Source organism: Ovis canadensis, chromosome 11 (assembly GCF_042477335.2).
Source record: "Ovis canadensis isolate MfBH-ARS-UI-01 breed Bighorn chromosome 11, ARS-UI_OviCan_v2, whole genome shotgun sequence".
Taxonomy (NCBI): Eukaryota; Metazoa; Chordata; class Mammalia; order Artiodactyla; family Bovidae; genus Ovis; species Ovis canadensis.
In genome coordinates this window covers 35,509,697-35,525,595 of record NC_091255.1, presented here as the reverse complement: position 1 = coordinate 35,525,595, position 15,899 = coordinate 35,509,697, and the positions used below count along the sequence as shown (strand labels likewise).

The 15,899-nt window shown below is 53.9% G+C and overlaps 3 protein-coding genes across 5 annotated transcripts; all 3 read left to right on the top strand.

The window, feature by feature from the left end:
• Positions 1 to 100: 100 nt before the first annotated feature.
• Positions 101 to 7,305, top strand: CTDNEP1 (CTD nuclear envelope phosphatase 1). Its single transcript, XM_069603303.1, has 8 exons — positions 101 to 967; positions 3,753 to 3,819; positions 3,913 to 4,031; positions 4,243 to 4,314; positions 4,736 to 4,852; positions 5,757 to 5,868; positions 6,281 to 6,365; positions 6,658 to 7,305. Exons 1-8 carry the CDS (start codon positions 866 to 868, stop codon positions 6,716 to 6,718), a joined length of 735 nt encoding a protein of 244 aa, XP_069459404.1. The 5' UTR covers positions 101 to 865; the 3' UTR covers positions 6,719 to 7,305.
• Positions 7,306 to 7,397: 92 nt separating this feature from the next.
• GABARAP (GABA type A receptor-associated protein) lies at positions 7,398 to 10,367 on the top strand. Its single transcript, XM_069603309.1, has 4 exons — positions 7,398 to 8,562; positions 9,101 to 9,179; positions 9,318 to 9,436; positions 9,879 to 10,367. Exons 1-4 carry the CDS (start codon positions 8,473 to 8,475, stop codon positions 9,942 to 9,944), a joined length of 354 nt encoding a protein of 117 aa, XP_069459410.1. The 5' UTR covers positions 7,398 to 8,472; the 3' UTR covers positions 9,945 to 10,367.
• A 713-nt stretch (positions 10,368 to 11,080) lies between these two features.
• PHF23 (PHD finger protein 23) lies at positions 11,081 to 15,609 on the top strand. Of its 3 annotated transcripts, none has more exons than XM_069603300.1 (5): positions 11,081 to 11,477; positions 13,055 to 13,086; positions 13,262 to 13,354; positions 13,895 to 14,729; positions 14,830 to 15,609. In XM_069603300.1, exons 1-5 carry the CDS (start codon positions 11,444 to 11,446, stop codon positions 15,042 to 15,044), a joined length of 1,209 nt encoding a protein of 402 aa, XP_069459401.1. In that variant the 5' UTR covers positions 11,081 to 11,443; the 3' UTR covers positions 15,045 to 15,609. The 3 variants fall into 3 exon arrangements, with proteins under 3 accessions (XP_069459401.1, XP_069459400.1, XP_069459402.1); XM_069603299.1 differs by lacking the exon at positions 11,081 to 11,477 and adding an exon at positions 11,682 to 11,800; XM_069603301.1 differs by lacking the exon at positions 11,081 to 11,477 and adding an exon at positions 12,403 to 12,490.
• Positions 15,610 to 15,899: the final 290 nt, after the last annotated feature.

The following is a 15,899-nucleotide window of genomic DNA, read 5'->3' as shown; positions in this document are numbered from 1 at the left end:
TCCAGGCCCCGCCCCCGCGCACGCGCAATATTGTAGCCTGGTTCGGGACACGCCCCACTTTCCTTATCCCCACCCCCATAGACTGAGTAGGGGGAACTTTAGTCCAGGTGAAGCGAATACACGTCACCACCGGAAGTAGTGTCAGAGGGGAAGAGGAGGGGGGAAGAAAGGAGGAGGGAGTCCTTTGGGCGGTAAAATGGCGCCCGTCAGAGTGGGAAATCCAGCTGCAGAGGCTGCAGCCCCGCTCCCCAGCGGTTGAGGCGCCCCTGACCTCGGGGAGGGGGAGGCCGCTCTGGTCCAGCCATCCGCGTCCTTCGGCTCCCCCTCCCCTTCTTCCTGGGTCCTTGGCTCACCCGGCCCGTTCGCCACCGCCTCCGCGGCCCTTCGCGCGCCGCTGCCCCCGCCCGCCCCTTTCCCGCGGGCAGCCCCCTAGCGCGCCTGCGCAGCGGGCCACCCTCCGCTTCCCCCCTTCCCCTCCCCCTTCCTTCTCCCTCCCTCCCTTCTCCCTAACCCCCTCCCCCACAGCCCCCTCCCCCAATTCTCCATCCCCTTCTCTCCTGGTCTCGGAGGACCCCACTGTAGCCCGACCTGCCTCGGCCCGCAACCTCGGCGAAGCCGTCGGTGCCACTCCCCGCCCATGTGGGCCCCCGCGGGCTGCCCACGCCTGTCCCCCAGCTCCCCGTTCCGCTGGGCTTTCCCCTCGTCGTGGGTGGCTTTGTGAGCCGCCCGCTCCGTGCCCCTCTCTGCAGCCTCTTCTGCCACTCGGGGCCCCCGTTCCCCCTCCCGGTGGCGGGGGGCTGCCCCCGGGGGGCTGGCGGAGCTGGGCCGCGGGGGCCCCGGGGCCGGCGGTGCCGGGGTCATCGGGATGATGCGGACGCAGTGTCTGCTGGGGCTGCGCACGTTCGTGGCCTTCGCCGCCAAGCTCTGGAGCTTCTTCATTTACCTTTTGCGGAGGCAGATCCGCACGGTGAGCCTTGGGTGGGCGCTGGTGGTGGTGGGGACCTCTGTCAGCTGTGCTCAAGGGTTTTCGGAAAGTGTCGGGCCTCTGTTTGGGCCTAGGAACCGAGTCTTGGCGGCAGCTTCTACCGCTAGAGAATTAGAGCACCCGTAGCTGGGCAAGAGGTGGGATGGGAAAAAGGAAGACCCTTGCGGTAGAACCGAGATGGTGGAGGGGGGCTACACGGTAAAAGGATTTGGCAATTCTTGGGGGCCAGGGTGGTGGGTGGGGCGCTCTTTAAGAAAGCTGAAGTTGTTGCTAAAGAAACCGATAGGCGGGGAACACCTGTTTGATGGCAGCAGATCCATCGATGTGGGTTAGTCAAAGACCCTCCCATTATTTGGAATCTCCATGTGTGTTAGGTCTTAAGACAAGGAATATACTGGCTCCTGTGCCAAGGGTGGGGGTGGGTGGGAGGGCGTATGTGACAAGAATGGGAACTTAGGAAAAGCCCTGGGTGTGCAGGAGAAGCTCCTGCGGTTCAGATTAAGGGAACTCTTCCCAAAAGGTCCTGAAAACCCAGTTCATAGTGTGAGTGTGAATATTTAGGCTTATCAAGACTCTGGGATTGAAAAACGCATAAAAATGCGTTTATGATGGTCATCTTTAGTTGCAGAAGGGAGCGCATTAAAGTTTGAGTGTCCTCATCATAAGACGGTGCTTGTCAGTTGTAAAGACTTCAATCTGAGGGCATGCTTGTTTTCCCAGGAGACCCCGGCGTTGTGAGGGATACTGTGGGGAGTGTATCTCTGGGTTCCCTCCTCCATAGCTTTTCTCCAAGGTCAAATCTCCTTAGGCTAACATAACTTAATAAGTATGCTGTGTGTTCTCACCCCCATGGGGGAGAATACACTGAAGGAGGCTGGGGAGGACTCAGGGAGTTGGGGTGTTGAGAATCTCCAGTCTGTACTCTGGCATAACTCAATAAAACTGGAAGAAATAAAATGTGGTACGGGCTGCCTAGGTCAAATTTCCAGACAGCCCTGCCTGAGTGGTAGTGGTAGAATGGGCCTGGCCTTGGCTTCAGTGTCTCCTTTATCAGTCTTTCACTTTTCGATTTAGGGTGAGGATTGTTTCTGGGTGGTCATGGTTGTAGGCAGGGCTATTTCCCCAAGACAGGGTCAGGAACGAAGAAGAATCTGAGGTCAGAGATGCTGAGATGCATGTGTGGTAGCTCCTGGGGTTTTCCTTCCATGTTAGGTACTGTTCTCTCTTCCTGGCCTTGCAGAGAGTATCCCCCTTGCTTTCCTTTCTTTTAGGGGAGAAAATAGCAGCTGTTTTCTGGGTGCAGAGGTGTGCACCGACCCAGCTAGAGACAGGTTCCTTGACCCCAAAGCCTTTTGTCTTCCTTCCTTCCAGTCTGGTTTCTCCCCCCGCCCCCTTTCTGGCAGATGCTTAGAGCATTCCCTACATGCCCAGCATGTGCAACCCGAGATAGCAGGACAGGACACCCGAGCTGTTGCGGCTCCCATCGGCAGCCCTGCAAGAAAAGAAGGGCAGATGTCTTGGGGTTAGGGGGAGAGGGCCCTTTGGTTTGCAAGTGGGGAGCAGCCTGGTTCTAATGAGGCTTGGAGCCTAGGGATGGACTGTGCTTAGAAGAAAAGGGCAGAGGAGGGAATCACCAAGCTCTGCATGCGAGAGACCTGAGTGTTGGAAACAGGAGCCTCTAGAGAGATGGAGAAGCTGGAAGGCCAGGCTGGTGACATCCTTGTCCCTTCCTCACCTCCCACTCACAGCCCTTCACTCTGGCCTTCTCGGTGCTCTATCAGTCGGCCTGGTGAGTGGGGCTTTCCGGTATTCTCTGCCTTGCCCTGGGTACCAGGATAAGGAGGCTGTTCAGAGGGCTGAGGTTCTCTGCAGCTTGTGACTTGGCTAGTAGAGACAGAAATGGACAGGTGGCTGGTTAAAATAGACCTGGTGGCCCCCAGCCAGAGGAACTTAGCTGACCTGACAACCCCTGGATTCCCTCATCCTCTCTTCCCCTTAGTGACCCAAGGACCTCCCCTCCTGATACCTACCCTCTGTCCACTAAGGATTCTGAGGTGCTCAGCTCCCAACACAAGGTGATGGGAGTTGTCACAAAGAATTCTTGAGGTGGAGGTAGGCAGGGGCATGCATTTCCACGTAGCAGGATAATATCGTGGGTAACAGGACAGGTTCTTGGGTGGGACTGCAAGGGTACAATCGTGGCTCCATCATTTCATTGATTCTAGTGTTGAGTAACCACCCTTGCAATAGTGTTCTAGGAATACAGCCATGATCAAGACAAAATCCATGCTTTCATGGTCTTCATTCTTACTGGAGGGGCAAACCACTAATTCCTAGCTGTGTGGTCTTAGGTTATTTAACTTCTCTCAGCCTTGGTTTCTTTATCCTTAAAACATGGGTAATATTGTTGTTATAATTATTATTAGGGTTGTTTTGAGGATTACATAAATAACCCTAAATTATACCATGCCCAATTTATAGGGGCTTCCCTTGTGGCTCAGCTGGTAAAGAATCCGCCTGCAACACAGGAGACCTGGGTTTGATCCCTGGGTTGGGAAGATACCCTGGAGAAGGGAAAGGCTATCCACTCTAGTATTCTGGCCTAGAGAATTTCATGGACTATACCGATGGGGTCGCAAAGAGTTGGATACAACTGAGTGACTTTCACTTCATTTCAATTTTTAGTAAATGTTCAACATGTGCTTCCTATTGTTAGTAGGGAAGATTTCCTTGTCCAGGGTTTAACCTTCTCTCTTGCTATTCCTAGGTAATTCAGTACCAAACTGTTCGATATGACATCCTTCCCTTATCTCCTGTGTCCCGGAATCGGCTAAGTGAGTATGCTGGCTGGGAGGAACCCTAGGTGAGGTCGGGTTCCAGGTCTTGGCTGGAGGTAGGTTGGTGTTACCCCTTCCCCTGTGGTTCAGGCCAGGTGAAGAGGAAGATCCTGGTGCTGGATCTGGATGAGACACTTATTCACTCCCATCATGATGGGGTCCTGAGGCCCACAGTCCGGCCTGGAACGCCTCCTGACTTCATTCTCAAGGTGTGTGGGAGTAGGAAGTGATGGAATAACTTGTGTCTGTAATTCTGCTCAGATTCTTTCCCAATCCCAGAGTACCTCGTCCCTGGCCTCGTCCTTGGGCCATGGGGGCAGCCTGAAAAAGGGGAGCAAGCAGTGGGAGGGTAGGGGGTGTCCTTGAGGCCTGGGTGGAGGTGCTTAGGAGTTCTCCCAGCCCTGCTGTGTTCCTCCGCAGGTGGTAATAGACAAACATCCCGTCCGGTTTTTTGTACATAAGAGGCCCCATGTGGATTTCTTCTTGGAAGTGGTGAGTTTGCAGACGCTGAAGGCAGTTCTGGGATGAAGGAATGGTTTTAGGGCTCTGGGAATGTAGAGGATTTGGAGGAATTAAGGGATCAAGAGAAATGGGCAGGGGCAGTTTTGGAGAGGGGAGGTTGTTGGATGATCAGAGAAGGGCTTTCCATAGTTAGAGTTCATTTATTATGCTGATGCAGTTCTATTTTTGCATGGCCTTTCTGCTACCTTGTTCTTGCATCTGTGAATCTTAAGGGGGTATGATGCCTAAAACTTGGAGTCTTAAGGACAGTTTCAAAATTTTGTGTCCTCAGAGACATGCAGTGTTGCTGAAAAGCCTGAAGGTCTACACTGGAGTCTTAGTAAAAGGGAACTGTATGTCCAAATGAACAATCACCTCTTCTGACAGCTTCCTCTTCTCTAATCTATTTCAGGTGAGCCAGTGGTACGAGTTGGTGGTGTTCACAGCAAGCATGGAGATTTATGGCTCTGCTGTGGCAGATAAACTGGATAATAGCAGAAGCATTCTCAAGAGGAGATACTACAGACAGGTAAGGGACTAGAATCTAAGCCTAAGAATGAGGCTGGGGAGGCAGGCCATCAGGGAGGGGCTTCAGTTTGAGGCAACTGCCCAGGAATGGGACCTTCTTTTTTTTTTTTTTTAGTTTTAATTTTGGTTCAATATTTTTTTTTTTTTTTAAATTTTAAAATCTTTAATTCTTACTTGCATTCCCAAACATGAACCCCCCTCCCACCTCCCTCCCCATAACATCTCTCTGGGTCATCCCCATGCACCAGCCCCAAGCATGCTGCATCCTGCGTCAGACATAGACTGGCGATTCAATTCACATGATAGTATACATGTTAGAATGTCATTCTCCCAAATCATCCCACCCTCTCCCTCTCCCTCTGAGTCCAAAAGTCCGTTATACACATCTGTGTCTCTTTCCCTGTCTTGCATACAGGGTCGTCATTGCCATCTTCCTAAATTCCATATATATGTGTTAGTATACTGTATTGGTGTTTTTCTTTCTGGCTTACTTCACTCTGTATAATCGGCTCCAGTTTCATCCATCTCATCAGAACTGATTCAAATGAATTCTTTTTAACGGCTGAGTAATACTCCATTGTGTATATGTACCACAGCTTTCTTATCCATTCATCTGCTGATGGACATCTAGGTTGTTTCCATGTCCTGGCTATTATAAACAGTGCTGCGATGAACATTGGGGTACATGTGTCTCTTTCAATTCTGGTTTCCTCGGTGTGTATGCCCAGCAGTGGGATTGCTGGGTCATAAGGTAGTTCTGGAATGGGACCTTCTAAGGGTGTGTGTGTGGGTACTACATAATCCCCTTTTGTGGGAACTGGCTGCCTGTGGGCATTGTTGGGATTGGGGGAGCAATCACAGAGGGCGGAGTCTCCTTTTGATGCCCAGCCCACCCTGCCTTCCAGCACTGCACTTTGGAATTGGGCAGCTACATCAAGGACCTCTCTGTGGTCCACAGTGACCTCTCCAGCATTGTGATCCTGGATAACTCGCCAGGGGCTTACAGGAGCCATCCAGGTAAGGGAGAAGGCAGTGAGTCTGGCAGGACTAGAAAGTGGTTCTAAGGAGGTATTTTGAATGCATGGGGCTGGGATTCCCTGGTTTACAGTAGGTCAGGATGCAAGCTGTTTTTTTCATATGAGAGTGTTCCCTGCCTCCCCCCCAATATGTTTCATAAATCAGATTTTTCATATAAAATTTGCTTTAGGTAAGACACAAGGCACAAGTTTGACTAGAAGCCTTACCCTAGTATGAGATATGGTGATTAAAATTTAATTTCGTTTTGGAAAATAAATACAGAAGGTTTTACTTAGGTCATTGAGTTTGGGAGGGAGGTTATGTATTTTAAAGTAACCGCCCCCAAATAAAAGGGAAAACACCCTTTCTCTCTTGAACCCTTTATTCTCATGTGCCTTTTCACCCACCCTAGACAATGCCATCCCCATCAAATCCTGGTTCAGTGATCCCAGTGATACCGCCCTTCTCAACCTGCTTCCAATGCTGGATGCCCTCAGGTAAGGGAAGCTAGACACTTAGATTTCTGAGGAGAAGAGTGGTAGGGGATCCCAAGAAGGAATAAAAGTTTGTCCTGTTTTACTTCCTTATCTCTTTTCCCTAAGAATATAATTTTTGAACCTAGGTCTAAACTCCTCACCTTTAGCCATTGGGTTTTGGGCAAACTGAACCTCAGCCTCATGAGAAAATGGTGGTTCTTTCTGTCCCACGTCTTCAGTGAGGCTGCTTTACACTAGTGTGAGGAGGCTGTCCCCATGAGGACTCTACCAATGCAAGTTATTGTCGTCCCAGGTTCACCGCTGATGTTCGTTCTGTGCTGAGCCGAAACCTTCACCAACATAGGCTCTGGTGACAGCTGCTCCCCCTCCACCTGAGTTGGGGTGGGGGGGAAGGGGAGGGTGAGCCCTCGGGATGCCGTCTGATGCCCTGTCCAACGGTGAGGACTGTCTGGGCAGGGTCTGCCCCTCCCACCCCTCCCTGCCCTGGGAGCCTTGCACTCCCTACGGAGTCTGGATGGACACAAGGGCCAGATTCTGAAGCAGCCTCACTCTAACTTCGTGTTCGCACTCCTGGAAACCCCAGACTGGGACATAAGCGGAGACCTAGGAGAGCCGCAACAGTGTCTGGTGGAGAGACACAACTGGCCAGAGTGAGACAGACATTCGGTAATCCGGGAGGCTCAAAAGAGAAGCCAAGCCAGCTTTGTTGTGATTTGATTTTTTAAAAACTCTTGTACAAAACTGATCTAATTCTTCACTCCAAGGGCTGGGCTGTGGGTGGGAAACTGGGATTTTGGGCCACTGGACTTCCCCCAAACTTGTCCCCTCCTTTACTTTCCCTCTATTTGCCCTTCCTCCTAGATTCCCTCAGATCTGTAACCAGCTTTCTCTTTTTTCCTTTCCTCTCTTTTAAACCATGCATTATAACTTTGAAACCAAAGCTGCCCTAGGTCCTTCTCTGGGGTTTGGGGAAACGAGGGAGGGGTTTTTGTTCATATCCACCCTGTTCACTAGGCAGAGAGAGAAGAGCCTGCTGTAGACCCTAAGTGTAGGGGGAAGGATAGTGTTGGCTTTCCCTGGCAGGAAGGGTCTTAGTGACAGGATGGGCACCCTGGTGGGGAGTGAAGAGACAGCTGTGTGTCCTGAGAGAACCTGAGCTTCAGTGCAGTAGGACGAAGTATTAAAGGAGTAGAAACCTCGACGACAAGAAAGGCTGGGCTTCGTCTGGAAGACTGGCATGTACTAGCTAGGCAGGCGCTTCCTTCGAGCGGCGGGCTCCCCAGCCCCCTGGCTGACCCGGCCCCACCTCCCCACCTCCCCGGGGCCCTCCTCCCAAAGCCCAAGCCGGCTCTACTTCCTCGCGCCTGCCACGTGACGCTCCGCCCTTTGAGATCACATGATTTTCGCGGACACAGCAGCAGTGTTCTTCCGCGCTGACGTAGTCCTTACCTTTTAGACCTCCTCTCCAGTCCCTATTGGTCCACTCATTATTGGAACTTAAGCGTCCAGTGCGTCTCTCCAAACAGGTTTCGTTTCTGCCGTCTTATTTCCAGCGACCTCTTCCTCCACTTGGGTACTACTTTGTTTTGGTGTCAACGGCCGCCTTCAGCGTACCAACAGATTTCGTGAATAGCTATCCTTTAATTATCTGCCTTTCCTCTGCATTACTTCCGAAAAGAGCTTTCGGAGAGCCAAGTCTCAAATTACGATTACCATCTTTTAGCCCTTATCATCGTTACCTCCCTGTGGGGAAAGTCGGGAAATGGATTTTCAGTTATTTCCGACGATAGCAAAAGGCAACCATCTTTTCTACGCCGCCTGCGTAATTTACAAATTGATTCCAAAGCGATTACGCTGAGGGCGTGAGAGAGGAGGTCAGTAGGTGGTGCTACGCTACTGGCGTTAGGGCAGTTACGTCAGTGGCGTAACATAGCAGCCTGGGAGGCCCCTGTTGGCTGGGGGCGGGGTTGGTGAATAGGGAAGTGGCGCAAGTCCGGGGATCGCTCCGCTGAATCCGCCCGCGCGTCGCTGCCGTCGCCGCCGCCCCCCGTCCCGGCCCCCCCCGGGTTCCCTCAGCCCAGCCCGGTCCAGCCCGGTTCCCGGGAGGATGAAGTTCGTGTATAAAGAGGAGCATCCGTTCGAGAAGCGCCGCTCTGAGGGCGAAAAGATCCGAAAGAAATACCCGGACCGGGTCCCGGTGAGGACAGTAGCCAGGGCCGAGGGCGCGGGGCGCTGGCGCTGACGCCACAGCCTGGGCTTGAGTCCGGGACCCACAGCGCAGGCATCAGGCTGCCGGTTGTGGCGGCGTTGGGAACGAGCCCCAACCCGCTGTTTTTGGGACCGGAGGTGAAAGGAATGGGGTACCAGTAGAGCTGAAAGTGAGAAGATGTAGACTCGAGAGACAGACCTTGGGGTTCCCGTGGGAGGCTGCGGGGCGTTTGACAGTCTGAGCTTCCCATAGGGTTTTTGAAATTGAAGCTCTGGTTGGCCCGAATAAGTCATCCTCGTCTGATTAACGTAATTGTTTTTATGACGCCGTATTCAGGGATCCTGGATGTTTAGGTGAATTAGAGTCAATGGGGTCAGAATTCCTATTCAGGGCTGCGCCGCGTGTTAAGAGACAAAGAGAAATGAGTCTGGGGTACGTGTGGGTGCTAGGAATGTTGAATTCTTGACAGGTGGAGCTGTGCGTCTGTGTACCTAGTGTCTGCTAATTTTTATCTTCTCTTTAACAGGTGATAGTAGAAAAGGCTCCTAAAGCTCGAATAGGAGACCTGGACAAAAAGAAATACCTGGTGCCTTCTGATCTTACAGGTGGGAACCTGACCCAGTACTCAGATTTGTTTCCTGGGGGTGGGAGTACAGTCTCTGATGGAGGAGACTCCACATAGCAGGTGTTCTTTTGAGGGTATTTGTGATCTCTGACTTTTATTAAGCCTTGTATCTTGGCAGTTGGTCAGTTCTACTTCTTAATCCGGAAGCGAATTCATCTCCGAGCAGAGGATGCCTTGTTTTTCTTCGTCAACAACGTCATTCCGCCCACCAGTGCCACGATGGGTCAGCTGTACCAGGTATGGTGCCTGGGAAGTAGAGGAGGCTTTGGGGAGGAGTTGGAAGCGCTTGAGAGGCAGAAAGTTTGAAGTCAGCAGTTCTTGGACCAGCTGGCTTACTTAGCTCTCAATTTTATATTCACCCTTAAGATTTCCGCATCGTTCTGGGTTAGGGATTTGGACAGGGCAGTGAACCAGAGTAACCGCTGTGGTCCAGACTCCCCTCCAGCCATTCCGTGTTCCAAGGCAGTAGAGAGTAGTTTGAGATCTTATTGTCCAAGACTGTGGATAGGATAATACTGCCCAGCACTTATGGTCTGGAGCAAGTGAGAGGGAGAGTCAAAGCACTGGTGTTTGGGGTCTTCAAAAAGAATGGTTGTGGAAGAATATGTCCCAGTGGTGGGTGGTTCAAGTAACTAAAACTCTGATGCCTGAACGCTGTTGTTTTCTGTCTTCATCCCAGGAACACCATGAAGAAGACTTCTTTCTATACATTGCCTACAGTGATGAAAGTGTCTACGGTCTGTGAAGCTGCTGCCCCTAAGGTGGGGGGTCCCATTCTACAAAGAGAGAGGTGGCCCCCCTTCCTTGACCTACTCCTCCTTGAGGTTCAAACACCACCTCCCTTCTTCAGGACCTGCACTTCCTAATGTTTGAGACTCTCCTACAGACCCTCTTAACACAAGGGTTAATGGGGGAGATGGCCTCTAATACCTCTTTCTTTCTTCCCCTTTCTTTACCACCTTTCCCATTCTGCTTTAGATTTCTTGATTGTCAATCTCTGTCACATCTGGTGATTGTTTTGGTTTCTGTTCCCTTTCTAACTGCCCAAGGGGCTCAGAGCCCCAACAATCCTTTCTTTTCACTACCTTCTTTTTGGGGGGTAGATGGAAGGGACTGAAATTGTGGGGGAAGGTAGGAGGCACATCAATAAAGAGGAAACCACCACCAAGCTGAACTGGATTTTTTCTTTGTGTTGTTCCCCTCCCCCTTTTGTTCTCTTCAAGTGGTGGGAAAAGAGTAGGTTAGAGGGAATAGTATATTTTGGTTTGTTCTGCTTATGTTGGGCTTTTCCTTGTGTATATTAAGAGTGTGCTTTTGTTATGAGGGATGGAATACTGAATATCATTTCATGAAAGTTCAGTTTTATATACGTGTATATGGGTTGGGTCCTGAGGTTATTAAAGTTTTTTACAGTGGGTTCCTGTGGATAAAGTTTGAAAGCACCTTCTTCAGATAAAACATCCAACTGTGTCGTAACTTTCTGGATTAAGGAAGAGATTTTCGAGTATGGGAGCTAGTGAAAGGACTCCGTTGTCAGATGTATGTCGCTTTGCCGGCGTGAGGGATCCAGTGGAGTGGAATCCAAGGGAGGGAGAAAACTGGGAGGAGGGAGCCATTATCACCAGGAGAACTTCATCTCCCAGCAGCCTTTCTCTAACTGGCCGGAAGTGGGGGTGGTCCCCACGGAGATAGAAAGCTGCAGAATTGAGGCAGTATGGTGGCCGAGAGTTCTTATCCCTTCTTCCCGTTCTTTCTTGGCGCCGCCTAGCCTACATATCCCAGGAGCCTGCGCGTACTCTTCCGCCCTCCCCTCTGCTCCCAATCTCCCCGCCACTCCCCGGGGGAGGAGAGCAGTTTAGTGCGCCTGCGCCCAGTCCGTGGTTTGCTGGGAATTGGAGTTCCGGATGCTCATACAGGCCCCTTCTCGCTCACGGCGGACTGACTACAATCCCCTTGATGCATTGCGCGTTAGCACCCGCGAAGGGAGGGGGAGAGAGGAGGAGGGAGGGTGGAGAGGAGGAGGGAGCAGGCGGCCGGCGGCGCGGGGGGAGGGGGCCCGGTCCGGGAGTGCGGGAGGCTGTGGTAGAGGGAGGTGGCGGCAGCGGCTAGCGGACTCGAGTCACTACCGAGCCGAAAGAGACACCTCTGTGGAGCGAGGCAGTAGGAGCACCGAGCACCGGAGGCGGCACCGGGATCCCCGGCTCAGGGGAGGGGGGCGCCGAACCGGGAGGAGGGTAGGGGGCGATGCTGGAAGCCATGGCGGAGCCCAGTCCCGAAGGTGAGCTCTCGACCGGCACAGGGCGCTGAGCCGGCGGGGGGCGGGCGAGGAATCTATTGGCAAACTTGGAGGTCGAGCCCCGGAGTCCAGCAGGGGAGAGCGGGGAGGGGGTCGGGGGCCTGCCCCTGAAGGTGGGAGAGTGACGAGTTGAGAGACCTTGGAGGAAAGAGGAGTGCGAGACTGGGCCGGGGGTAGTTGGAGATTAGACGCTGTGTGTGTGTAGAGGGGGTGGGGTGGGATGGGGGAGTGGGAGCTGGAAACCAGAGCTTCGAGGGTTAGGGGCCGAAAGGGCCTCCGGCAGGTTGGGGCCCTAGAACTGAGAGGTTAGGGGAATCTGGGAGCCGTAGAGTTGTTGAGGAGAGAGGATGTAGGAGAGGATTGAGTGAGGAGCTCGGTAGTTCGCCGAGGTGGGGGAGTTTGTGGCGGTGGTGCCGGAGCTCCCGGTAGTTGCCGCCGGAGGTAGCCCGGTGATTGTTGGAGGGGTGGGCAGATAGTTGTGGGGAGAAGAGGGGGCCTGGGCATTGTCTGCGGTAGAGGGACTTATGCCGGTGGGTAGCTGTGGGGAGAGGGAGCTGGGGAGCGACGAGAGCAGGGTAGTTTTGGGGGCGGTGGGGCGGGGTGGGGGTTTAAGGCCGGCGAGTTGCGCCGGAGGGGGGTTTTGGTCGGCGAGGGTTAGAGCCTGGGAGTTGCGGAGGGTGAGGGGGGCAACGGCGGCGGCAGCTGGGGTTGCTGGGCGGGCAGAGTAGCTGGGGTGGGGGCTAGAGTTTAGGGGTCCGTAGTCTTAGTGACTTGGTGGCGAGTCCGGGGGCGGAGGGGGGGCGGCGGCCGAAGAGAGCTCGGAACTGGGCCCGGGGGCCCGGCGGGGAGCCCGAGGAGCTTGAGACGGGGAGGGGCCAAAGCCCCGGATGGGGGCGGAGGGACGCCGAAATTGTGGGGAGCATGGGGGGGCAGGTGGGGCCGCGTCCGGGTGAGAGCTCTCTGGTCTGTCCCGGCCGCGAAGTGGCGTTGGATGTGTGAGCCCGTGTGTGTTTGGGGGTGGGGGGGGGGTGAGGGGCGCGCCGGGCCTCGTGCTCGAGTAGAAGGGGCCGGAGGGCGGGGAGCGGTTCGGCGTGGTCATCCTGGACCCTGGGGGCCGGCGGGCGGCGTGTGCGGGCGCGGAGGGCCCGGGGCGGTAGAGCGCGGCGGGGTGGGAACTCGGGGCACTGAGCGCGTGTGAAGGACAGGGGCAGGCGGCAGCCCAGGCTCGGTCCAGGGAGCGGTATGGCGGGGTGGGGCGCGGAGAGAGCCGAGGAGCTCGGAGTCTAGAGAAACCGTGAGTTGGGGGGGCGGGGCGCCAGGCCTCTGGTTGAGGGGGAGGGGAGCGCTATAGCGAGGCCTGAGAGGGCGCCACGCCCAGGCTCCGCCCCTCGCGGGGCGGAAGGGGGAGCAGGGGCGGGCCCAGCACCGCTGGGGGCTTGCTCGCCTGGCTGAAGGACCTGGGAGTGGAGGAGGTTCACTTGGGACCGCGAAGGTTGAGAGGTGGGGTTTCACACCGACTCTTTCCTAGTGCCTTGACTCAGCTTTTATTGCTTTTACAGATCCACCTCCGACCCTTAAACCAGAGACTCAGGTGAGGGTTTCCCATTCCTTTGCAGCCCAATATTATTGCAGCCGCGCCCCCACCCCCACCCCCACCCCCCGCCCGGGCCTCTCCTCTCTCCCTCCACCTTTTCCTGATTCCTCACTCTGGGGACTATGCCTTTGGAGATGCCCCTCTTAAACTCTGTGTGATTTTCTTCTTTCAGCCACCAGAGAAACGTCGGAGGACAATTGAGGATTTCAACAAATTTTGCAGTTTTGTTTTGGCCTATGCAGGTTACATCCCCCCTAGCAAGGAGGTAGGGACAGAAGGACAACTGACTGGAGGGTGGTGTCCTAGGGCTGTAGAGGAGCTCTTGAGCTTACCAGACTTTGTTACTTTATATACAAAGCCTCAAAATTACATGTGAAAGACTTAAGGAAATGGAAATTCTGGTGGGAGAACTAGTATCTGGGGTGGGAGTGGGATTAACAGGTGGCTTGAGTGCAGTGAATGGTTTTGGGGTGTTCTTAATGGAAGGTCCTCTGGGATAAGTGTTAGGAAGCTAAAGATAGTAACAAATGAAGCACAGAAACAGCTGAAGAAATACTGCTCTGGTCTAGGGGACGCAGTGTTGTGAAGGCAGTGGGTGTTGGGGAGATGGTGAGAATTTGAGGGCAGAGGTTACATGGAAGTGTTCAAGAGGAGATGCTGAGGAGAATGGGGATGGTAACAAATTTTCTGAATTTAGTGAGATTTGGTGGTTTTGGAAGGATATTTTCATCTGTTAAGTTTGGTATGTAGAGGAGCTGAGATAAGGCTGGGCCCCCTTTGACCCTGGTCTTTTCTGTCCTTTAAGGAAAGTGACTGGCCAGCCTCTGGCTCCAGCTCTCCATTGCGAGGTGAGAGTGCGGCAGATAGCGACGGCTGGGACTCAGCCCCCTCAGATCTCAGAACCATCCAGACCTTTGTTAAGAAAGCAAAGTCATCCAAGAGAAGGGCGGCTCAAGCAGGTCCCACCCAGCCAGGACCCCCAAGGTCCACTTTCCCTCGTCTGCAGGCCCCTGACAGTGCCACTCTGCTGGAGAAGATGAAACTCAAGGACTCCCTCTTTGATCTAGATGGGCCCAAAATGGCATCTCCACTGTCCCCCACGTCCCTGACACATGCCTCCCGGCCCCCTGCTGCTCTCACCCCAGTGCCCCTTTCCCAGGGGGACCTCTCCCAGCCTCCTCGAAAGAAGGACCGAAAGAATCGAAAGTTGGGGCCAGGAGGGGGGACAGGCTTTGGGGTACTTCGGAGGCCCCGCCCAGCCCCTGGGGATGGGGAAAAGAGGTCTCGAATCAAGAAGAGCAAGAAGCGGAAGTTGAAAAAGGCAGAGCGAGGGGATAGACTCCCACCTCCTGGGCCTCCCCGGGCACCCCCCAGTGATACAGACTCTGAAGAGGAGGAGGAGGAAGAGGAGGAGGAGGAGGAGGAAGAGATGGCAGCAATGGTAGGAGGGGAAGCCCCAGCCCCTGTGCTACCAACACCTGAGGCTCCTAGACCCCCTGCCACAGTGCACCCCGAAGGAGCCCCTCCCACTGACAGTGAAAGCAAGGAGGTGGGCAGCACTGAAACAAGCCAAGATGGAGATGCCAGCTCCAGTGAAGGCGAGATGCGGGTCATGGATGAGGACATCATGGTAGAATCAGGTGAGAAATTTGGGGCTGCCCAGGGGCAACTGGGTTGATGGGTCTTGGGGTAGTGTGGCTCCAAGAACTCAGAACACCAAACATACCTTCTTTTTTCCAGGTGATGATTCATGGGATCTGATCACGTGTTACTGCCGAAAGCCCTTTGCAGGCCGGCCCATGATTGAGTGCAGCCTGTGTGGGACGTGGATCCACCTCTCCTGTGCTAAGATTAAGAAGACCAATGTCCCTGACTTCTTTTACTGCCAGAAATGCAAGGAACTGCGGCCAGAGGCCCGGCGATTAGGGGGGCCTCCGAAATCTGGAGAACCTTGACACATGCCATCTCCAGGCTGGAACTTCAAATGGAAACGTGACTTCGGAACTGAGCCTCAGGGTCAACATGTTCCCTGAAGCTGGGATGTTGTCCCACTTCGAGGCAGAAATTCCCAGGGGAGACTGGTTTGGAAATGAGTGGTTTTCCTACCCTACCTTTCCTTCCCACCTTGTGGACTTGAACTTGGACCCATTGCAGTTGCGGGTGGGAGGCTCTCTGGGTCCCTAGACACTTAAACTGTCCATGCCACTGCTCAGTTTCTGGGCCAGGGTTAGAACTGGGATGGAGTGGGACAGTTGTCTATAAAACTCTAGTGTAAATATAGCACTCCCCTCCCTCATCTTCTATCTCACTCCCCATTTATTCTACACCGGTTGTATTTTTAATTTAGGACTTCCCCTTTTGAGCGTGGCAGCTCAGAGGTGGAGTGCCAACCAGAGCTTGGCCAAGGGAGGAAGGAAAACAGAAAGGTGACGATTCCTCACCTCTTTTGTTTTTAATAATTCTGGCCAGCTGTTTGTACAGACAGCCTGCGTGTTGTAAATAAAGCAGAGTGGGCTCTTCTGTGTTTATAGCCCTCACTGACTGTCGTGCTGGGGAGGGAGGCTTTGGAAAAGCTGGCTGGAGGTGGGGCTGAAACCCACCTCTACTGAAAATGATCTAACTGCGCCTTTCCCACCAATCCTATGACCTCAATTCAATTGGCTTTGCCCCGCCTCATCCCCAGTCAAGGACCATCCCCCTCCCCCAATTCCCACCCACACCTCCCACACGCGCGCTCCAACGCATGAAAGTTGCGTGGAGCTCCCTGCCGGAGCAGATAAAGCGTGCAGGCATTGCTTGCTTGCCCCCTG